The 24,126-nt window shown below is 40.4% G+C and overlaps 2 protein-coding genes across 3 annotated transcripts in view; one reads left to right on the forward strand and one right to left on the reverse strand.

The window, feature by feature from the left end:
* Positions 1-457: 457 nt before the first annotated feature.
* hrh3 (histamine receptor H3) lies at positions 458-3,733 on the forward strand. The gene is made up of 3 exons (XM_077229130.1): positions 458-928; positions 1,018-1,184; positions 2,575-3,733. The coding sequence occupies exons 1-3, from the start codon at positions 550-552 to the stop codon at positions 3,487-3,489; spliced, it is 1,461 nt and encodes a 486-aa protein (XP_077085245.1). The 5' UTR covers positions 458-549; the 3' UTR covers positions 3,490-3,733.
* Positions 3,734-4,587: 854 nt separating this feature from the next.
* vps35 (VPS35 retromer complex component) overlaps positions 4,588-24,126 on the reverse strand; it is a 48,151-nt gene continuing 28,612 nt past the window's right edge. For both annotated transcript variants that reach the window (XM_077229128.1, XM_077229129.1), the window contains exons 15-18: positions 21,640-21,819; positions 21,175-21,414; positions 14,980-15,123; positions 4,588-5,594 (exon numbers count right to left, since the gene is read on the reverse strand). In XM_077229128.1, the coding sequence (XP_077085243.1) occupies positions 5,415-5,594; positions 14,980-15,123; positions 21,175-21,414; positions 21,640-21,819 (744 nt within the window). In that variant the 3' untranslated portion in view covers positions 4,588-5,414. The remainder of the gene's footprint in view (positions 5,595-14,979; positions 15,124-21,174; positions 21,415-21,639; positions 21,820-24,126) is intronic.

A 24,126-nucleotide genomic window follows, 5' to 3' on the forward strand; every position in this document is an offset into this window, starting at 1 on the left:
AGGTTTTCACTTATTGACTTTTGCAGGCAAGCGTAGTTGAAGAAAGTATCTGCAGCCTAACCATTAAGGCTAAAAGTCCTTGGACACAATTATTGTACTTTGTTTTTTTATATTTTCATTTTGCTTGTTATAATTGTACTTTTTAAAAGATGCACGGTTTTGTTTTGTTTGAACACTGCACTGGGCTTATTCCTGTTGTGAATTAAAAACCTTTGTAGTGTGTAAGGGCATGATTAAACAATAATACTTGGTTTTTGTTTTTGTTTTGTTAAAGCAATTCACATATAGGGATTCCCACCGTCTGCCCCTGCCACCCTGCCAAGACCTCTTGCCACCCCTTTGCCCCCCCATGTAAAATTTCCTAGATGCGCCACTGATCCGAGGCATATCGAAATCAGACCGAGCAGCCTTAAATAAGCAGCCAATGAACGCACGGTGCCCTGTCGGTATAAAAACCCGTCCGCCCGTGCCGCTCGCCGAACTGTGAATGAGCAGCTCAGTCACTGTCGGGCGCGCAGATGGCGCGGCAGCTTTTACTCGCCGATAGTCATGCATAATCGCTTATTGACGGAGGAAAACGGCGGCAACACCATGCAGTCTTTATTGTCCGTGGCTCACTCTCCCGGGATACCTACAGCCGTTTCATTCATGTGGAAATCAGGAAATCCACAGTCGTCCAACTGGTCGGGGCAAGAGAGGGAAAACACGACTAGTCTCGGCGACTTGGACACATTTGATAACCGGCGCGCACAGTATGGCCAATTTACTCCATCCACCTCAATATTCCTGACAGTTCTCATGACACTGCTGGTGTTCGCCACGGTTCTCGGGAACGCACTTGTCATTTTAGCTTTTGTGGTTGAGAAAAGTTTACGCACACAAGGCAACTTTTTCTTTTTAAATTTGGCCATAGCGGACTTTCTTGTCGGTGAGTGATATTGATGAAGGTTTGCATGTCAGTTTTCGTTTGAACTCTGCAGTGTGTTGAAATGTAGCTGTGTTTTAATGGATTTTCAGGCGGGTTTTGCATCCCCGTGTATATTCCCTATGTCCTGACGGGTGAGTGGAGGCTGGGCAGAGGTCTGTGTAAACTGTGGCTGGTAGTGGATTATATGTTGTGCACCGCCTCAGTCTTCAACATCGTGCTTATCAGTTTCGACAGGTTTCAGTCCGTCACTAAAGCGGTGAGTGTATCGCAAACACACACACACAATTGAAAACAAGCGGACATAGTTCCATGTTGGAATGTCTTTCAATCGCAGAAAAGGTCATTTATGGTGGAAAAGGGTTCTTTTGATTTTACACACACACACACACACACACACACACACACACACACACACACACACACACACACACACACACACACACACACACACACACACACACACACACACACACACACACACACACACACAAACAAAAGTTATTTTAAGAACTGTTCAATATAAGGTTCTTTGAAGACCTAAAACATTTTCTTTTATGGCATCTCTGCAAAACCCTATTTGGTTGGCTATATTTTTAAGAGTGCACAGACTGTGTTACAATTAGACTATATGACATTTGAGCACTCCTAATTAGTTGAAATCTGAATGGTAATAATGGTAATTCAAACTAATGAGTCTGAGCCACCACTGACAAGAAACGGCCACAAAATAAATGTGGGTTTTCAGAGATGAGCACAGCTTAACAATAACACAAGGAGGATTCACAAGGATATCTGTGGAAGCTTGTTTCCGCCACATAATGCAACATTTTAAAAGATAATTGCGACTTTTTATTCCCCTCAGAATTGCAAGAAAAAAGCCAGAATTGAGAGATAAAAAAATCACCGTTTTATTTTTTTATTCTATGGCGAAATCAAGCTTCCATAGCTCATTGAAAAATGAAAATTCTGTCATAATCCCCTCTCCCGCATGTCGTTCCAAACGTGTATGAAATATTCATGTGGAATAGTTAAATGCACTTTTAATGTGTAAAAACACTTTGTCTTTGAACATAGATAAATCAGCTTAACAAGTAAATTATAAATAGCTACACAGACCACAATATTACAAAATAATTGCCTAATGATAGTGTTTTAATGCCTTGACAATAATAAAAAAATGGCATGGTAATGCTGAAAATGAAGAATTTCAGATTTTACGCGGTTTCTACATAAAACAAGTATCACCGTGAACATTTCTATATAGACAGTTCCATTCAGGAGTTAGCTGTTCAAATAAAGATGAACCAATCCAATACGAATACGTTTTTACATCACATACATGCATTAACTATTTGGACAGACACAGTGAGTGCTGATCTACAAATGCCATGCACACTTTTCCACTTGTCAATCACCTGTCAACATTTATTTATATCCCAGCATACAGCAGCCACAAAAGCATGAACCCGATTGCTTCTGCTTTAGAAATGAATGCACTGAGACATCCGTTTAATCATAATATTTAATTATTTAATCTGACAACCTATCATCTATCTATCTGTCTGTCTGCCCATCCGCCGTTTTTTCGTTCTGTCTGTCTAGCCCTACGTGCAATTCATATTAATTGTTATAAATCTGTATTTCAGGTGAGTTACCATTGCCAGAAAGGGATCACCAGAGAGGCTGTTTTGAAGATGCTCTGTGTGTGGCTTGCAGCGTTCCTTCTTTATGGTCCAGCTATTATCAGTTGGGAACACATCGCAGGAGGAAGTGTAGTGCCAGATGGAGAGTGCTATGCCGAATTTTACTTCAACTGGTATTTTCTGATGACTGCCTCAACTGTCGAGTTCTTTACCCCTTTCATAAGTGTCACTTATTTCAACCTCAGCATTTACTTCAACATCCGCAACAGATGCGCAGTGAGAGAAGAACAGCCGACTCACATTCGGCTTAGGAGCCTCAAAATGAGGCCGCTCAGAGCTGGTGATGTACAACGTGTGTTTTTTGTGAGGCCTGTAGAGGAAAGTGGGGCCGCAAATTTGTCTTCGAGGTCACAGTGCTGTCGGTTAGCTTCTACTGCAAAGGTGTCCGCCACCGAGCTCGCCAATGGCAGACAGACTAAACGAAGAGACAGCACTATTGCAGACTTGCCTCCTCTGCAGGTCGGAGACCGGCTCCTGCCATCCAGTGAGGCACAATTTCATTATGTGGATCATTCGGCTGGATCACACAGACATCGCCCTGATATGGTTGCCAGTCTAGCCAGCCGCTTTCGCCTATCTAGAGATAAGAAGGTGGCAAAGTCTTTAGCTGTAATAGTTTGTGTTTTTGGACTCTGTTGGGCACCCTACACACTGTTGATGATCATTCGGGCAGCATGTCACGGTCAGTGCGTCCAGCACTACCTTTATGAGATCTCGTTCTGGCTGCTGTGGATAAACTCATCCATCAATCCAATCCTGTATCCTCTATGCCACAGCAGCTTTAAAAGAGCCTTCAGCAAATTACTATGTCCGAGCAAGATAAAAATACAACCTCAGAACATTGACCAGAAGTATTAAATTTATGAGGATGACCTGGCTTAATGTGCTTGCATCTAACAGTAATGAACAGTAGCACAACATATTCATGTACATTGTGAATAAAAAGACAAAGACCTTTTATCTACTTACTTAAAATCACATTTTTCTATGAAATTCAATAATTAATTATTGATTTATGTATAAATGTCTGAAAGTGTCCAGCGCAGTGTCATGTTTGCCTTTGTATGCAATTTATAATAAAAAAAATCCTATTTCAAAGTAAGTTACTGGTGATGTTACAAACATAATGGAGTGATATACCTCTTGAAACCATGGTCTGATATGGTCGGATATAGACCAGCCTATCCATAATTGTATACTGATTGTACATGACAGATGTAAAGGGATTGCTGGCGAAGCCTGTAGTTCCCCTAGCAACTGCGAGACCTATAATTCCTATAATATCAAAGTAACCAATTTATTATGGATTATTTCAGGGCTTATAGCAAAGTTTAAACAGAACACTTGAATCAACGCTAAGATGTACAATGCATTGAGATTCTCCATTTAAACTGAGTGAGAAACCAATAGACAATACTATTAATACTTGCATGTATTAAATCATAACCAATACCTGTACCAACATTCTCTGCAAAATCTGGCTCCAAGGTATGCTTATTAACAATAAATAGAACAGCTGAAGAAAGCATGACATTAAAATGAATATACATTTTCTAAATACATGTTAGATCTTATTGTGAATATTTTAATCTATTATTGGACTCTTTCATTTTAAAATTTTTTTTTGACCTTGCAATGTTTAATCAAAATGTCATAACTGGATCTTCCAGTTAAATTGATAGAATTCTTTCTGGTGACGCATCCCGGACTTATCTAATCATTTAGCCTGCTGAAACCCAGCCTTTCCACAATCGACCGGAAGCTTCATTCATTTTTTTGAGTGCAACATCCACACTTCAAAACCTAACAACAGTTAGGTAGAATCAAGTCTCCACCCTACATTCTTTAAAAAAAAAAAAATTCTTTATACTCTGGTACATGTCAAAATACGAAAGAGAAATAATCTGCTTCCGTTGATATAGTGACTTAATATGAAATTGTACTTCTACAGGCCTGTGGGGTTAATATTTTTTATTTGTGCAAATGCCATGAAATCAATGATATTTTGTTGTAACTGATTTACAATTAGATTATACATACAATATATGTAGGGAGGGGGAATCATAATTCAAAAAAAGTAGACAAGATGCAAGAGAAGGCTTCTGACATTGTTTCGATTCACAGCTACTCGTCTATACACACGTTCACCCATTCCACGTATTAGTCAACACACTTTCTCACTCCACCAAAGAGTCTGCCGTAAAGTAAAAGGGTGAGAAACGAGACTATTCATTAGTTACACAAATGTCTTTAATTCAGCATGGTGTTTAAAATATTAATGCTGAAAAAAAACCAAGTAGAATCAAGTGTAGGTCCTCTAAACAAAGACCGTAACAATGCATGGCTCAAAGCTCAGCCTTTTTTCTCCAGTTTGGCGGGGAAAGTAAGTGGTTTAGCAACACTAAAAGTTTTTTTTTTTTCACTCTCTTAAATATTTAGTTTTTATTCTTGCTCATTTGTATGGCAACAATAGTATCAAGAGGGAATGGTAGTCTGAAGGAAGCACAGAGTAGGAGTGCAGTGCATACACTGTTCTCTAAGGAATTCACTAGAAAACGCCTCACGAAATGAGAAAGAGGAAGGAGGGAGAGAGAATAAGACAGACAGGCAGAAGACAAAAACAACATACAGAAAGTTTGAGCAGTAAGAGGAATGGGTAGAGAGGCAGGTGGGTTTGGCTTTGTTTTTCCCCTGGCTGGAATACCCTGGTGTGCACATGTGGGCATATACATATATCTCTCTATGCATGTGTACACAAATATAAATGTAGATGTGTGAGGCTCCTACAACACCAGCCCTTCGTAAGCAGGTCCTTCGGACTCAGGCGACTCTCTCTGCAGACGCAGGTGCTCCAGTGTATTGTGGAAGTGTTTGTTAATCTGCTCCGTCTCCTCGCTGGCCTCCAGGTTTGGGAGATCCTCACGGATCTTCTGGATCAGCTGATTCAGGACTTGGACCGTCACCTGTAAGACAAACAGGCACACAAACAAACAGAAAATGTAAATCCAGGCTGATCTGGATTTATGCAGACAAAATTCCCATAGACAGAATGTAATGAACAAAGACAGTGTGGAGAGTTTTTCTTAGTAACAAAGTGTAAGATCTTAATATTCCTGTGATTAGACTAAGATATGTGATCATAATCGGTAACCATAGTTTACACATATTTCTTTTTGCGTGGAATTAATGAGGCAAGACATATTAGTTCCACATGGGTTGATGAGTACCATGAAACAATGACAAGAATTGTCTTTCTGTTGAGTTTGTCCTCATGGGCTGCAAGAAAAAACAATATACAAAATGCAACCAGTGTAGTTCAATTCAAGAAATTAACAAATTAGCCTTTTGAGTTGGTTCTATTTCTATTAATTTAAAAGCATGCAGCGAGACCAGTGCAGTCTGACGTCTAACAAATTACTCTTAGAAATCAGTTATTTTAATGGAGGTTAAGAGGAGATACTGGTTTGATCAAATCACACTGAACTGAATTCATCAAAGTGGTAACTGAATCAACATCTGACTCACTAAACTGCAAGTTATTATTATTTTCAGCGATGTCATTATCGAAATGAAGACTACAATGTTTTGTGAAAGATATTTGGGGTCAGTAAGATTTTTTATCTTTTTTGAAAGATTTCTATTTCAAATAAATGCGGTTCTTTTCAAAATGACTATTCATCACAGTTTCCACAAAAATAATACACAGCACAACTGTTTTCAACATTGATAAATATAATAAATGTTTCTTGAGCAGTAAATCAGCATAATGGAATTATTTCCGGAAGATCACGTGACACTGAAACCTGGAGTAATAATGCAGAAAATTCAGCTTTGGTTACAGGAATAAATTACACTTTTAAATATATGAAAATAGAAGAAGTCTCTTATGTTCAACAAGGCTGCATGCATTAAAAAAAAAATCTATTTCTGTTTTTACAGTTTTTTTTTTTTTATTAAATAAAGCCTTGGTGAACATATGAGACTTCTTTCAAAAATCTTACTGACGGAACTGTATAGATAGACCTGTAGAAAACTGGAGGATATAAACAAAAATCTGTAGGAAACACTGGAGAAGTTGAAGTATAGACAGTTCTGTTGATTATAATGGCCATGCATTTCTTGTTTCTATAAATGTGAGCGATCTTGTTCTCAGTGCAGACATGGTGCAAAAACTGCCAAGCACTAAAGCACATACTGTAAGCACTGCAAGCAATTTACCCAGACGAGAATCTCAGGTAAATTCACACCCACACACCCAGAGACACATAAACAAAATAACTTGTGTAAATGTCTACGGATTTATAAGCAGCATTTGAACTTTTCGTGAACATTTCGTTAACAGCGATATGCTTACTGTAGACGCTGGTCGACTTGGTGAGTCTCTAATTGATTCGATACCAGTAGCTACATCACAAACAGCTGTCTCTTCAAGAGATTTTCCATCTACTATTGCGAATCGTATGCAAAGGATTAAATCCTACATCATTAAATAAATCAACGCGCAAATTCGGCAATTGTAAATTTGAAACCATTATGGTTTCAAACTTTTTAGAAAAGTTCTTTGGGACTCTCAATCAAAACCAAGTTTGAACATTTGAGGTGTTATTCCTAAAAATGATCAAATACAACATCTTTTATATGAATCAAATTTGGATTTTTTTATGCCTATCAGAAACATGGTTGCATGAAAACTCCCATGCTGACATGTTAAATGTGTATGGTTATAAAATGTATAGACGAACTGACGGTAGGGGTGTAGGTGTGCTATTTTATGTTAAAGGGATGGTTCGGAGTAATTTCAACCTAGGGTCTTTTGCACCATGACCTCAATCCAAACAACCCCCCCAGAAGCTTTTTTCCCCTTGTTAGAACATTATTAAAGTTAGGGGTGTAGGTGTGATATTTTATGTTAAAGGGATGGTTCGGAGTAATTTCAACCTAGGGTCCTTTGCACCATGACCTCAAGCCAAACAACCCTCCCAGAAGCTTTTTTCCCCCTGTTAGAACATTATTAAAGTAAGAGGTTATTTAGAGATGTCAGCCGAATGGCTTAGTGCAGGCACTAATGGATCCAAGGTTGTTTCTTATTTTATAGATTCTACAAAGTCTTTGGTTCAGTTTTGGTACCTGGTTTAAATAACTTAGTTGCACATATACATTTTAATGCTCCAATTTTTAACTTTCGAGAACTGACTAATTTTAAAGTACATATGATTATCTCATCTCTTAGTAGTTCAAAAGCAAAGGATGTATACAGTATATGGGATGGATACAATGTTTATTAAAACTTAACTTAAGAAGGCACTCATTCCTCCCATTTTAAAAATTGTTAATTGGTCTTTAAATGAAGGAGTGTTTCCAAGTGTTTGGAAAAATGCAATAATTACACCAGTGTTCAAATCAGGTGATCACATGGCTACTAGCAATTATAGACCAATTAGTATCCTACCAGCAGTACCTAAAATTGCGGAAAAATGGATTTCTGATAATATTACATTTGAATAGTACCCCATTCTCTTTACATCCGATGCAATTTGGGTTTTGAAAGGATCAATCCACAGAAACTGCAAATTGTTTTCTTTTAGAAAATATAAAATCTAAAATGGACAAAGGAGGTGTGGTGGGAATTGTCTATCTGGATTTAAAGAGAAAATCATACAGTAAATTGATACAGTAAATCATGAGATTTTAATTAATATGTTATCAAATTATAATTTTTCACCAGAGGTAATTAAATGGATAAGATCATACCGTGTTGATAAAAAACGGTGTGTCCCGATAAGCAATAAGACTTCACAAATAGTTATTAATTCTGTTGGTGTACCCCAAGGTTCAATTTTGGGACCGTTGTTGTTCAGTTTGTACATTAATGACATGCCAGACGTTTGTGCATCTACAGGTCCTTCTCAAAAAATTAGCATATTGTGATAAAGTTCATTATTTTCCATAATGCAATGATAAAAATTAAACTTTCATATATTTTAGATTCATTGCACACCAACTGAAATATTTCAGGTCTTTTATTGTTTTAATACTGATGATTTTGGCATACAGCTCATGAAAACCCAAAATTCCAATCTCAAAAAATTTGCATATCATGAAAAGGGTCCCTAAACGAGCTATTAACCTAATCATCTGAATCAACTAATTAACTCTAAACACCTGCAAAAGATTCCTGAGGCTTTTAAAAACTCCCAGCCTGTTTCATTACTCAAAACTGCAATCATGGCTAAGACTGCCGACCTGACTGCTGTCCAGAAGGCCATCATTGACACCCTAAAGCAAGAGGGTAAGACACAGAAAGAAATTTCTGAACAAATAGGCTGTTCCCAGAGTGCTGTATCAAAGCACCTCAGTGGGAAGTCTGTGGGAAGGAAAAAGTGTGGCAAAACGCTGCACAACGAGAAGAGGTGACCGGACCCTGAGGAAGATTGTGGAGAAGGACCGATTCCAGACCTTGGGGGACCTGCGGAAGCAGTGGACTGAGTCTGGAGTAGAAACATCCAGAGCCACCGTGCACAGGCGTGTGCAGGAAATGGGCTACAGGTGCCGCATTCCCCAGGTCAAGCCACTTTTGAACCAGAAACAGCAGCAGAAGCACCTGACCTGGGCTACAGAGAAGCAGCACTGGACTGTTGCTCAGTGGTCCAAAGTACTTTTTCGGATGAAAGCAAATTTTGCATGTCATTCGAAAATCAAGGTGCCAGAGTCTGGAGGAAGACTGGGGAGAGGGAAATGCCAAAATGCCTGAAGTCCAGTGTCAAGTACAGTCAGTGATGGTCTAGGGTGCCATGTCAGCTGCTGGTGTTGGTCCATTGTGTTTTATCAAGGGCAGGGTCAATGCAGCTAGCTATCAGGAGATTTTGGAGCACTTCATGCTTCCATCTGCTGAAAAGCTTTATGGAGATGAAGATTTCATTTTTCAGCACGACCTGGCACCTGCTCACAGTGCCAAAACCACTGGTAAATGGTTTACTGACCATGGTATGGCCTGCCAACTCTCCTGACCTGAACCCCATAGAGAATTTGTGGGATATTGTGAAGAGAAAGTTGAGAGACGCAAGACCCAACACTCTGGATGAGCTTAAGGCCGCTATCGAAGCATCCTGGGCCTCCATAACACCTGAGCAGTGCCACAGGCTGATTGCCTCTATGCCACGCCGCATTGAAGCAGTCATTTCTGCAAAAGGATTCCCGACCAAGTATTGAGTGCATAACTGAACATAATTATTTGAAGGTTGACTTTTTTTGTATTAAAAACACTTCTTTTATTGGTCGGATGAAATATGCTAATTTTTTGAGATAGGAATTTTGGGTTCTCTTACGAGAGGTTCTCTCGTATTGCGTAAGTTAGCTTACGCTACAGGAAAGATTAATCTTCTCGAGATACTGAAGGCAAAAAATTATCCTTAATTTTTGTATCCATTGTCAACGCAGTGCAGCAGCTAGCAGTCCTAGAGCAGGCTGTCTAGCGTGCTCATAGGCTGCCCTGCGGGAACTGCAGCAGCCTGCCACTGAGCCCGACGTGACATCACGTCCAATTAAGGGTGCTCGCGCCTTCACAGTGTCAAAGCCCGCCAGAATGGGCATGGCTTAGCGTATATAAGCAGGGCTCGTAGGCTGTATTCTCTGATTTTTCATCTCTTCAGCGAAGCTCTCCGCATCGCTAGATCTAGAAAGAAGCCGCCACCGTCGAGGAAGCGACAAGCCAGCTTAGGACAGTGGCTGAAGAAGCCGGCCGTCTTCGCCACCTTCAGCCATCCGTGCGAGCTACGCTATCCGGCGACGTATCCTTTCTTGCTAAACTTACTGTCTAAAAGAGCAGCGAGCGTCTTTTTCAAGATGCCTCGCACTTCCTGCGGCTCGTGCAGAGCCCCGCTCAGCGACCTGAGACCGCCATGTGATCTGCGCTCTCTGCCTGGGCCAGGAACACGCAGCTCTGCCCTCTCGGGGGTTTGTGAGCTCAGCGACGCACTTCCGATGTCGACCCTGCGGGCTCGGCTCGAAGTGTTCAACCCTCAAGCTGTCACTCCGCCCTTTGCAGGGCCGCGCAAAGATGTGCCGTTCTCAAAGGCCGCCGGAGCCGGTGGCCACAGCGACGCGCTCGCCGGACTCCCTCCCTCGAGCCTCGCTCTCGCCTTTCCCGCCTCACCTCACAGACGCGCAGCTGCCGCTCACGAGCCGCACTGCTGTCTAACCGCTTTCTTTACGTTACAAGAAAGCTATCCCATCCCGCATGCGTCACAGGCCAAATAAGGAAAGAGTGTGTTAGTCCCGCCGAGGCCGGACTATCCCTCATTTCTCAAACATTTCTCAGCTCCTCTTAATTCGAGCGGCTGGTAATGTCAATATTGCAGCATGAGCCTGTTATATAACACGCACGCCTGCAAACAAACGCCGACACACAGGAACTGTGATGACGCTCTCTTTATGTGCTTGCGCTAACAGAAACTGATGTGGTTTCCCCCTGTGGCTCAGTGTCTAAACCCACAGCTTTCACACCAGAGACCCGTGTTCGTTCCCGGCTCTTGCAGCGGATAAATTTTTTTTTATGCAGTTCTGAGATCGCGGCCAGCTTTCTTACGTACAGAAAGGGAACGCGGCCTCCCGCGCGCACCCGTGCGCATGAGCCACCGGCGAAATGAGGAAAGAGTGCCTTTTAGTCCCGCCGAGGCCGGACTATCCCCCATTTCTCAAACATTTCTCAGCTCCTCTTAATTTGAGCGGCTGGTAATGTCAATATTGCAGCATGAGCCTGTTATATAACACGCACGCCTGCATGTCATTCCCCCCTGTGGCTCAGTGGCAAAATCCACAGCTTTTGCGCCAGAGACCCGTGTTCGATCCCGGCTCCAGCAGCAGATAAAAATTATGCGGCTCTCATCAGCGAGCTGCCGTATTCAGATCCGGCTCTCGCCGATGGTGTTTTTAATGTAGAAAAGGTGCCCACACCTCAGTGTTCACCCCTACACACAAGCACAACACTTCCCGTGTCACTCAAAGAGCCCACTCCCATAAAGCGGTAAATAGCCGCTCGAGTGTTAAACGTAGGAAATGTGTCCTCGAGTCCGTGCCCACGCCTACTTTCTGCCCGCTCTTTCACACGGCCATTAAAACTCATCAGTCAGAATATAAACGTAAGTCCTGTGCCCGCCCACGAGCGTTCACGCTTACTAACACACATCTCTCCCCAAGCGCTGCCCGCGCATTCCAGAGTTGTCACAAAACGCCGCCCATCACGGCGTCACATATAACTGTAAGTCTCGTGCCTGCTCACGCTTATAAACACTGTGCTCAAAGCGCAGCGCGCGTCACAGAGTTACCTCCGCGCTTTCAAGCACGGACCGCGACAACTGTGAATGCAGAAGTAACATCTACTTCGCGCAGACATAGCGAAGCTGCTGTGCAAAGGGGCCATAGAATTGGTACCGCCTTCTCTGAGCGAGTCAGGCTTCTGTAGCCTTTATTTTCTCGTACGCAAGAAAGACGGAGCCCTCAGACCCATCTTAGATCTGATATGTTTGAACGAGGTGCTTATGAAAAGACCGTTCAAAGTATTTACAACCAGAAAAATCCTTGCGCACGTTCGCCCGAGGGACTGGTTTATTTCTCTCGATCTGAAAGATACCTATTTCCAGATTCAGATAATACCCCGTCACAGGCCATTCTTGAGATTCGCCTTCGATGGTCAGGTTTATCAATACTCCGTCCTGCCTTTCGGCCTGTCCCTGGCACCCCGTACATTTGCGAAGTGCATGGACGCAGCTCTCGCCCCCTTGAGAAATCAGGGTTTGCGAATTATGAACTATCTGGACGACTGGCTGATTTGGCACAGTCAGAGACAGAACTGCTATCTCACAGAACTGTGCTCCTCAGTCACATGGAGAGCTTGGGTCTCACGGTCAACTGGACCAAGAGCTCATTACTGCCCAGTCAGTCAATTTCCTTCCTAGGAATAGAACTGGACTCTGTGGCCATGATGGCTCGTTTATCGACATAGCGCGCGCGCCGTGTTCGACACCTAGCCGCGTCTTTCCAGAAGGGCAGCATCATTCCTCTGAAGTCATTCCTGAGGATGCTGGGCTGTATGGCCTCAGCTGCAGCAGTGCTTCAGCTGGGCTTACTGCGCATGCGCCCACTTCAACGCTGGCTCAATGCTCGTGCGTCTTGCCGAGCTTGGGCTGCTGGCTGCGAACGAATCAGAGCGACTCAGACCTGTATTACGGCTCTGCAGCCCTGGTTAACAGCCGGCTGGTATCAGCGGGGTGTGATGATGGGAGCGGTCTCGTACTGAAAGCTCATCTCGACAGATGCGTCCAACTCAGGTTGGGCTGCGCTCTTCGAGGGCAGACCGGTCTTTGGCCTGTGGTCAGACCAGGAGAAGCTCCTTCACATAAACTGTCTGGAAATGTTAGCGGTCGAGAATGCGCTGAAGCGCTTCCTCCCGCTCATACAGGACCACCATGTTCTAGTCTGATCAGACAACATGTCAGTGGTTTCCTACGTGAACCGTCAGGGCGGCGTCAGATCCAGGAACCTCTGCGATCTGACAGAGCGCTTCCTCACGTGGTCTCAGCATCACCTGTGCTCGCTGAGAGCTGCACATGTGCCAGGCCACCTGAATGACGGCCCAGACAAACTATCCAGGGACAACGTTCCCCCAGGGGAATGGTGCCTGCACCCCCAAAGGGTCCAGAAATTATGGTGCCTGTTCGGCAAAGCGGAAGTCGACCTATTTGCGTCAAAAGACAACGCTCACTGCCCAATGTTCTTTTCGAAGAACGAGGACGCGCTGGCCCAAGTCTGGCCCAGCCGCCCTCTGTATGCCTTCCCTCCGATCTCACTGCTACCACAGGTAATCAAGAGGATCAGGGAACACGCCACTCGGTGCTCCTCATAGCCCCGCGTTGAGAGAATCTGATTTGGTTCCCGGAGCTGACGCAGCTGTCACTGACAGCCCCGTGGCCGATTCCGGTGAGAACGGATCTCCTCTCACAAACTCGCGGCTAAATCTGGCATCCCCATCCAGAGCGCTGGTCTCTGCACGCATGGGTAATCAACGGGTGCCCGTTGCCCTGCCAGAAGGAGTGATGAACACGATCACGCAGTCTAGAGCTCCCTCTACTAGAAAGCTTCACGCGTCTAAATGGTCAGTGTTCTCCAAATGGTGAACTGACAAAAACCTGGACCCACGGACGTGTGGGGTCTCGCGGCTGCTCAATTTCCTACAAGAGCTGTTGGATAAGGGGAGGTCCCCATCCACGCTCAATGCGGTTCCTAAAATTTTAACTAAATATGATTTTATAAATTGGGAAAATATGATTAAATATGCGGATATTTTACGTGTGTATAAAATTTTGCATTGTATGGCCCCATCTCAACTTAATGAGTTTATTAGACAAAATCATTGTTCTAACTCATCTACTAGAGCGGCCACTAGAGGGGATTGTATAATACCACATAGGAGTACCTTTGGCCAGTCAGCTTTTTCTATACATGCCTGGAATACTATACCTACAAAATTATATATTATACTTATTTTTCTGCATCCATAAAACAGTGGTTATTGGATAATCAATTATGTTTCCATAATTTAGAGTAGTGGCTTGTTTTTGTCTCCTTATATTTAAAATCATTCTGTATTTGTATTAATATGCATTGATTATGGTTATGTTTGTTGGAATATGTTTTTTTTATGTTTTATAGACTTGTGGATTTTACCATCAACCTGCCAGGGACTACAGATTAAAAATAGCCTGTATAGCTAATTGGCAAATTTACATGATGGACCTTTTAAAATACATAAATTCAAATTTCCAACGCTGTTCTCCATTATACACATTAATGACAGAACAAACATTGACAGGTAAATGTCTCAATGAAATTCAGCATGGGAATTTGTTTGTTTCGACTCTCCCATTTATTTACACATTTAAAGAGGCCTTTGTTCTTGGATGAAGCTCAGATGTCAAGAGTGACCTCTGTAATAAATCTGCTGTCTGATAGGCACACCTTGACTTCAACTGCGTGTGAGTTTGTTTGCACTTCCTCTTAACCCTGGCCGCCCTGTGCCCCCGATGTGCTTCGGCAAGTCCTGACTCAATCTCCCCAAATTGAACACAGATACAGATGCTTCCTCTCAGATGAGTGAGAGTTAGGTATAATCTAGCACTGCTTGCTCCAGACAAAGATGTGGAGCACGGAGAGGGAGATAGCAAATGATTGACAGACGGAGGGACAGAGCAAAGGCAACAGGTTTAAAGAGAGCAAGTATTAAGTGGTAAAAGAAAGCGAATAAGAAAAACGAGGGATGAATGATCAAGTGTGAAAAGGCATATCTGGTCATACCGCATCATTCTCTCGCTCATAGAAGCAGATGTATCTGTTGAGGATCTCGATGAAGAGCTGAACTTGCAAGGACGGGTCCATGCACTGGTTAGCGATTTTCAGAGCCTTCTTTAAGCATTCCATCACCCTCCGCCCATCACGGATCTGACAACAGAAGAAGAAAAAAGAAAAGATTTTAGTTCAGCCTCAAATTATTACATTTTATCTTGGCACAGGCACTACGCTTCAGCATATGGGGTTACAAATTGGATTGGGAAGCTCTGTTGTTAGGGGCAACACATACCTTCCAACAACATGCTGTGATGCCGAGAGAAGAAAAACAGCATGATCCTATCTCTCCACATGCATTTATGAGTCACAACAACATTCTCTATTGATCTATACTAGAAGAAAATAAGCACAACTGCTACATCAGGTTCCCGGCATTAAGTGTCATTTCAAGGGGGTTGATGTATTATTATTGATTTCTGCAAGAACGTGAGTTATGTAATGGACTATACATTTAACTCTGAAAATATACACTTGACAACCTGCTTATGTCATACAGTCATAATATACACCAGAGTGAGTCAAGGAGAAGTGAAATGTCATACAAATGATGCTTTAATTTTTAACACTGGATGTGCATAAGTGCAAAGAACATCACAAAAAAACACTAAAAGTCAGATTCAGTCTTAACTTTGTTACCTCTCTACAAAGTAAAATATACTTTGTTGTATTTCCTTACACTCATTAGTTAAAGAAAGAACCGATTCTGAACTGCCTAAAACAAGTTGTCAGTAATTCCAGTCTTATTTCCTGCACAAACCTATGCAAGTACAGATCTGCATAATACCAGCATATGATCTTCATTGGCTGCCCACGAACAACGTCTACCAGCTCTCAAACACTGGTTTAAGTTTCAGCTACAACTACAATCACAACAAACAGGGCCATCTGACCAATCTGAGCAGAGAAGCTCTCTGAAAGGAGGGGTTTGAGAGACTGAATCTTTAAACGAACCGTTTCTGACACTGAGAAAAGATGTGATGCTGCAATGCATATTATGAAGAGACCTCCAGAACAAAATTAGGAACCTTTAAATAGCATAATAGCGGCACTTTAAATGGAGAATAAATACTGCAAAGTATGAAGTTGAAAGATCACATCACAGCCACCACACTGCACAGCAAAATGGTACACTGGTGCAATGCAGGAGCTCACGTATAAGCATGAATCACCAACCCCCGTCTGGCTGGGGAGGAGGGGGGTGAAGGAAACAACTCTCAAAGAATTTTACATTTGGACTGCAGTGGCGATTTTAAATGCTTATTGTCAATGATAATAAGCCGGAACGCAGAATGCAGAATCCCTGACAGCATTCAAAAGACAACTGAAAACTCATCTCTTCCGTGAGTACTTAACATAAAAAAATAAAATCTTTTAAATCTTCCCTTGTCTGGCTTTTGCTACTCTGAGCAATGCCTGAACTTTGTATTTTGAGCACTTCTTGCGTTGTTCTTCCATCTTCACGATTACTCGCTTGCTTTAGTCCTCAGTTGTAAGTTGCTTTGGATAAAAGCGTCTGCTAAATGACTAAATGTAAATGTAATGATGTCATATTGCTCTATTAAGTGAGTATGATCAGACTGAATATCCCTTGAATGTATAAACAGAATGAGATTGTCACTGTAAATGAAAACAGTAAAAATACCCATAGCCACTGCGCACTGTAATATCTTCATAGTAGCAGCCTATCAATCAACACACAAAAAAAAAAAAACGCAGAACCTTAGTGACACAGCTAAAAGGAATAGTTAAGTTTGCTTTCATTCACTGTGAAACAACTGGCTACATTCACACAGCAGCTGCAGAGTATCATTATCAGTCGATTCATAACAATTTTGTCCCCCCTATTTTGGCCAACTGGTATTTTATTTACCTTTATTTTACCAGGAAGTCTCATTGAGATTAAAATCTATTTTACAAAAGAGACCTGGCCAAGGTAACAGCCATACAGTAAGATAACATTTTAAAATACAACAAATACAAAATAAATGAATAAATAAATAAATAAATATATATATATATATATATATATATATATATATATATATATATACACACACAAACACACACATTTTTAAAAAAAATAGCATCCTCTCAACAAAAACAATCACAAGCCTTCATTACCCACAGTCTTTATGATGCCTTTAAATTCACCAATAGACACCAATTTGTCTAGTTTTAGATCTTTTTGCAAATTATTCCGTGCCCAGGGTCCATGATAGGAAAATGCAGTTTTCTGCAGTTCTATAAAAACTCTAGGTACATTTAAAAGCAAACACTTTGAAGAGTGTAGCTGGTAACTGCCAGGACTAATACAAAGATGGGTAAAAAGATACACTGGAAGTTTACCTAGCATTGCTTTATAGATAAAAATTAGCCAATAGAGTTTTCTTTGTATAGGTAGTGATGTCCAACCCACCATTTCATAAAGAATGCAATGATGAGTAAGGGATTTTGTATTTGTAATAAAGCGTAATGAAGCATGGTAGACTGAATCAAGGCTCGTTAGAATGGATGCATGTATAATATATCACCATAATCAATCACAGTTAGGAAGGTAGCTTCTACAAGTTTCTTTTTAGCATTAAAAGTCAAATTAGATTTATTTCTAAAATAAAACCCAATTTTCACTTTGAGCTTTCTGATTAGATTAAAAATATGTACATTGAACAAAAGCTTATCGTCCATCCAAATGCCCAAGTATTTGTAAGAAATACAAGTTTCAATATTTTTACCATCAGATGTAAAAATGCAAAAATTATCAAGTACTTGTGAATGAGCCCTTGAAAAAAACATAAACTTTGTTTTCTGTGAATTTAAAACCAATTTCAAGCACACAAAAGTACTTTGCAATGACTAAAATGCCGTTTGAAGCTCTTGCACTGTGTTATGGATGGAGCAAGTGTATAAATAATAGTATAGTCAGCATAAAAGTGTTTTTTTGCTTGAATGTCCTTACCCAGATTATTTATATAAATAGAAGACAAAACAGGTCCCAAAATGGACCCCTTTAGATATATTAAGTCAGTCAGATTTTTGATCCTCTAAATGAACACACCAAGTCCGATCTGCCAAATAATTTCTAAACCATTTCACTGTCCCAGGTTCAAAACATACACTGCTAAGATTGTTCAGCAGCAATTCATGATCGACTGAATCAAACATAAATCCTTGGATAAATCCACAAATAAGGCAGCGCAGTGCTGTTTTCTGTCCAGGAATAATTCCACTAAGATTGTTTATCACCACCGAAGTAGCAGTAATGGTGCTATGGTAGGTTCTAAAACCAGACTGAAGAGAGTTTAAAATATTGTCAAAAAAAACTACTATTAACTGTATGTTTACCTGAGATTCAAAGCTCTTAGCCAAAATTAAGAGTTTGGAGATTGCACAGTAGTTGTTCATGTATGAGGGATCACCACTTTTAAATAATGGGAGAACATAAGCAGCTTTCCAAACTTTAGGTATAGAATTCAACAAAAGACTCAGATTAAAAATTAGTTACTGTCTCTGCTATAACATCCGCTTCAACTTTTAAAAGATAAGTATCTAGGTTATCTGAGCCTACAGATGTTTTGTGGTCAATGCCCTTCAAGGCTGTGCAAACTTGAGTTCCTGAAACAGGTTTAAAAACAAACACATCCAGATTTCCAATCGCTGAAGTGTTTATTTAACTGATTGATCATAGCAGCTTTATCCTTTATTTTATCTACGTCAACCTGAATATATTCAGGAAGAGATAGAGGCAACATGAGTCCCTGACAAGGATTTAACTAATTTCCAGAATTTTGAGGGGTTATTTAAATTCTCTGGAACCACCTTTAAATAAAACTCTGACTTAGACTTTCTAATCACCAACGTGCACGTATTCCTCAGTATTTTAAATGTAGACCAATCAGCAGGGGCATTTGAAAATCTGGCTTGCGCCCATGGTTTATTTCTTAAACGAATTAGCTCTGAAAGATTGTCTGAAAATCAGGGATTGTCTCTACCGCTGCTCCTGAACTTCTTAATGGGAACATGTTTATTAGAGATGGACACAATAATTGAAAATATTCCCATGCCAGTTCAACATCCTGTATTAGAAGTACTCTTCTTAAGTCACTATAGTACAAATCATGCAAGAAAGCCTGCCCCAGAAAATTTTTGAAATATCTTTTAAAAATAAAGCAGGGTTTTACCTTAGGGATTTTTGTATCCCTAACACAAGCAATTACACAATGATTGCTGACATAATTGCAGAATATGCCAGTTGTAAGTAAATTTGTGATCATTATTCGTTATAATTAAATCAAGTAAGGTAGACTTATGCTGCACTTTAGGATTTGGCCTAGTTGGTGCATTAATAAGTTGTGCAAGGAGTCACACAATTCTTTAAAACAATCAGATGTCCCTGAGAGCCAGTCCTAATTTAAAATCACCCATAAGGATGAACTCCAAGTCATTTAACTCATGTAAAATACCTGAAAGGGCTTTGTGAGCATATTTTGTTGCAGAAGGAGGTCTATAATAGCCAACCACAGTGATATTAGAAACTTTTGTAAGTATTGGCAAAGTTTAAAGAGCTAACAAACTTAGATTTGACATAGATGGCCACTCCACCTCCTTTACCCACCCGATCAGTTCTGTAGACTTTATAGCCATCAATAAAAATCAAATCATCAGTTATAGATTTCTTAAGCCAGGTTTCAGAAAGGCCGACTATGTCAGCATTTGTCATATTTACCCAAATCTTAATTTTATCCAATTTAGGAACCAATCTTCTAACATTTAAGTGTATAAACCCAAGACCTGTTCTACTTTTAAAATCTGAGGGAGTGGGCAAACAAAGCATAGATGTAGGATCTCATTTACATACACTTGTAAATAGAAATTATTCAATTTATGAAATGGTCGGGTTTCTTCAGCAGTTTGGAGGCAGCAAGAGTGCACTGTGGACGCAGGGGCTCGTGGTTCTCTTCGCTGAAGCACCGCGAGCGCTCAAAGTAGTTCTGTGGCAATCCAGTGATATCTAATAAAAATATAGCATCCAAAGATCCCAAATTGGAAAAAGTGTTGTTATTTTTGAGATTTTATATTCTCATTCAGGCTTAAATGTGATAAAAAAAAATCTTTCATTAAAAAACAAAAACTCAGACCTCATACACTGACATTCAAACAACAAACTGGCTTGGCTGCCATCTTGGATTCATGATGTTAAGGACTTAATTCATATACATTTTCTGAACATTTTCTCATTAGACCAGGTTGGATAAATACGGTGAACATTCAAACACACACAGTTTGGGTATTAATAAGAATGACAATCTTCTAAAACTGAACAGACAACCTTAAATTTACAGGAGCAACAACTGAATTTTGAGAGTGAGCTGTGTGTACTGCGCGAATGGAGCCAGAGAGAAATGCAGAAAAATTCACACTTGTATATGAGGGGTCAAGATGCACAGGCAGATAGGACGTCACATTCTGAACCAACTGTGTACAGCCTACACAAAATGCTGCTTCTAAAATGAATCACTGAGTTTCACTGAAATCCCTGGCAAATTAATTTACAGTTGTGAGCAATTTACCCTTAATTATCATCTCAATACAAATGACTCAGAAGAACATCTTCCACCTACAGAGTCTTGAAAATGAAAAAAACCTTCTAGAAAAGCTTTAAGCTTCAGAAATGACAGCAAATACCCAAATATACAATCCTACTCACACTCTCATTTTCATACCTAAAATAAAACGGTTCATTGTCAAAACGCCCACAATAACTTACTGAGATCCCACAGAAAGACACTTAAAAACTGAAAATGACACCCACTGAGAAGCACCAAGACATGATCATTCTGACAGACTCAAATCTAACAGATTATGTTAGAATAACCCAATTCATCATGATCAGACATTGACTACTGCCACGATTATGGCACAACTGGAAAAGAAACTAAAATAAGCGCATGAACATTATGTGCCAATTTGCAGTGAGGTCATAACTTTGTTCAAGACTATTCAATGAGACTTACATAACCTGCAATCCAATTACCAACTTAAGGTCAGTTTAATACACAGTCACAAAAGAATTACTAATATTAGAAACAAAATTTTGTGAACACCAGATTTCATTGGCCCTATAAACTGTGGAAGACATGGACCAACCTCTTCTCCACCTTTGTCAGTGTTGCGTCCTGACCAGAAAAGGTGGGCACAAATGCTGACTGCACGGCACTGGTCGGGTTTCTTCAGCAGTTTGGAGGCAGCAAGAGCGCACTGGGTACGCAGGGGCTCGTGGTTCTCTTCGCTGAAGCACCGCGAGCGCTCAAACGTGCCAATGATCAGGGTGATGGCGGCCAGCTGAGCCTTTGAGTCACTGATCTCGTCTTCATACAGAGAGAACGCCTTGGGACACACGCAAAAATTAAGTCACTTTTCTAGAATTAATGTTTTGAGGTGTGAGAATCAGTCAGTGCAAAGCAATTATTATTTTTTTAATGTAGTCTTGCTCTCAGGGCATTACCGTATCATTGTGAATAGCATGAACATGAGAGGGAAGGATAAAGAATCTATGCACGTTAACCATCTTGATAGTGACCCATTAGGCATTTAATCAAAATGCTTCTCTACCTGAGACATGAACTCATAGGCAACGGTTTCGTGGTTCTCGAAGCCAATCTCTCCAGCCGCCAGAGCCCCCTGGAGGAAGAGTCTCAGCGGTAACTCTGCCAGCTCTGCTTTGATCAGAGCGCTGATGGTCTGATGGGCGAATGAGAAAATCTTCTGACATTTCTTTTCCCATTTATCATCCTGTGGAAGAGAAAGATTGACATGTGTATAAAAAAATCTCTTCTATTATGAACTGTGATTCAAATGCGAGTGCATTTCATTAAGTGTGAAAATATGACAGATGAGGCTTGAGTAACCATACTTCCATGAGAAAGGAAAGGTACACTTTCATTTTCACACTATGGATGCCAAATGCAGTTCTTTAAAGGCGCTTCATTTTAAGGCAATTTAAAGTTTTTTTGGATAGAAGAAAAAAAAATTCACGTTTCTTAAATAAAATTACTTTATGATTTCTCGCCTTGTCAGTCTCCATAAATTAGCCAATTCATTTATAGTTAAAGCTGCAGTCCGTAATTTTTCCTCTTTGTCGCCATCTCTGTTCGAAATCTGTAATTGCAGTTATTCGCAGAATTATCAACTTTACGTGGGTTGTGCCTCACGCAGATGAATCCAATGTTTTGAGGAGAATGTGCGGCTGTCAGTCACCGCGCCGGTGTGGAAACTGTCATTCGGAATCACAGATTCCACTTTTTGGAAGTATGACCAACATAAGAATATTCACTGCAAAATATAATCTGAACAAGCAAGTAACATCCACTTTTGTTCTGACCAACTAAGGGAAAAAAGCATTGCAGTAAATCATTTAATGCCCTTCAGATATTTATCCATGCTTTTGCATGGGCCCGGTTGCAGTCTCTTTTTCTGTAGCTTCTCCGAAGTCTGAAGTCTTTTGCATTTTAAACGGGTGAATCTCCAGTTGTCATTGGTGATTGTCGTTTGAACTTTTCTGGATCCGCCATCAAATTGATGATTTGACTATTTGATTATATCAAGTGCTGTGAGAAAAGGCTATAAATCTCCACCTCCAACATCCTCACACATGATATAGCCAACTAGCCGACACCCCTTCTTTGTGTGTACAGATGTGACGTAACGACGCAAAGACATGCTCAAATTTCTCTTAGAAAAATCCACCAGTACCACTGGAATTAAAAACATTATTACAAGCTTACTATTTTGAATCGAGCTACGGCAAGCAGAGAGTTTTGAACCCTGGCTGGTTATGTACTTGCTAAAAAAATAATTTTGGACAATTTTTAACCCAAAAAAGTTACGGACTGCAGCTTTAATTAATTTAATGATAATTATTTTTTCAGTAGTCCCTGCACACAACAGGTGGGCTGAAAACCTTTTAGCTAACATACAGCTATGTCAGACCTGCAATGTGGTTAAAGCATTTAATTTATAGAAGATTAAACTGAAGGAAAAAAATCTCTTAAATTATCTTCTATATTTTATACAGGTGTGTAAATACACAGTGGCTTTGTTAACAAATCTAGTGAGCTGCCGACCTAAATATAAATAAACTAAAAACTGAGAAAATAAATGTTTGATTCTGATACATATTGATAAAACATTCCTATCTAATCAAAGGTTAACTATTAATTTTTTTCTCTTAGAGTAAAGGCCCCAAAATATTTCAAGCGAAATCGAAGAGCGAACTGGTGTTACATGATTTCGAACAAAATCAGGCTAAAACGAAGTTAGTTTTGTGTTAGTTTCGGGAGTTCGAAACAGCTTGCCAAAGCGAACTTTCTGGAAAAGTTGGTCCGTGGTGATTGCATAATAGGTAGGGTGCTCTGAGGCTCCGCCTTCTTTGACATAAAATCTTCTCTGGCTAATTTCTTCTGTTCAATCCCTCAAGGTCGGACGTCCGCAAGTAAAAACATGAACATACTAGAGAGCCGCTTTATAGTAGAAAATTAAGTTGTAATTCTTAATTTATTTAATTCTTGAAAAAGTGAAAGAGAGATCGACAATGTTTTTTCATGTTTAATACGGTAAAGCTGATGCTTTAAAACAATCTATTGTATAAAGCGGTATATAAATAAACGTTACATAACTTTACTGGAGTGCCAAATAGCAGGGCTTGTGCAAATATATTCTTGTTGCTATGATCAAATGCTTTCTTCAGTATAACACTGCTCACCAATTTCGAACATTTTCCCCCCAAAAAAATAACAGAAAAAGAACTACGCCGTGAGTATATCGGGCCTCAATGCACTACAAGCTAACACTAAAATATTTCAAACTAGAGTATGCTTGGGGGACCAAATCATTTTTTTTACAAAATGTATTTCTTAGGGGTGGTCATTTTAGATATTAGTTTTATATGTTTAGTGCAATTATTTACAACATACTGTAATACCGAATTTAAGTTACCTTTTTTTTTTTACCAAGTTTTGATCTGGTCAAAAATCATGACATTAATCATAGCCATTTTGACTGAATCACAGTACATTCACTTTATTTTAATACATAAAAACT

Source organism: Siphateles boraxobius, unplaced genomic scaffold (assembly GCF_051911475.1).
Source record: "Siphateles boraxobius isolate OS27281-9 unplaced genomic scaffold, OSU_SipBor_1 130, whole genome shotgun sequence".
NCBI classification, from domain to species: Eukaryota; Metazoa; Chordata; class Actinopteri; order Cypriniformes; family Leuciscidae; genus Siphateles; species Siphateles boraxobius.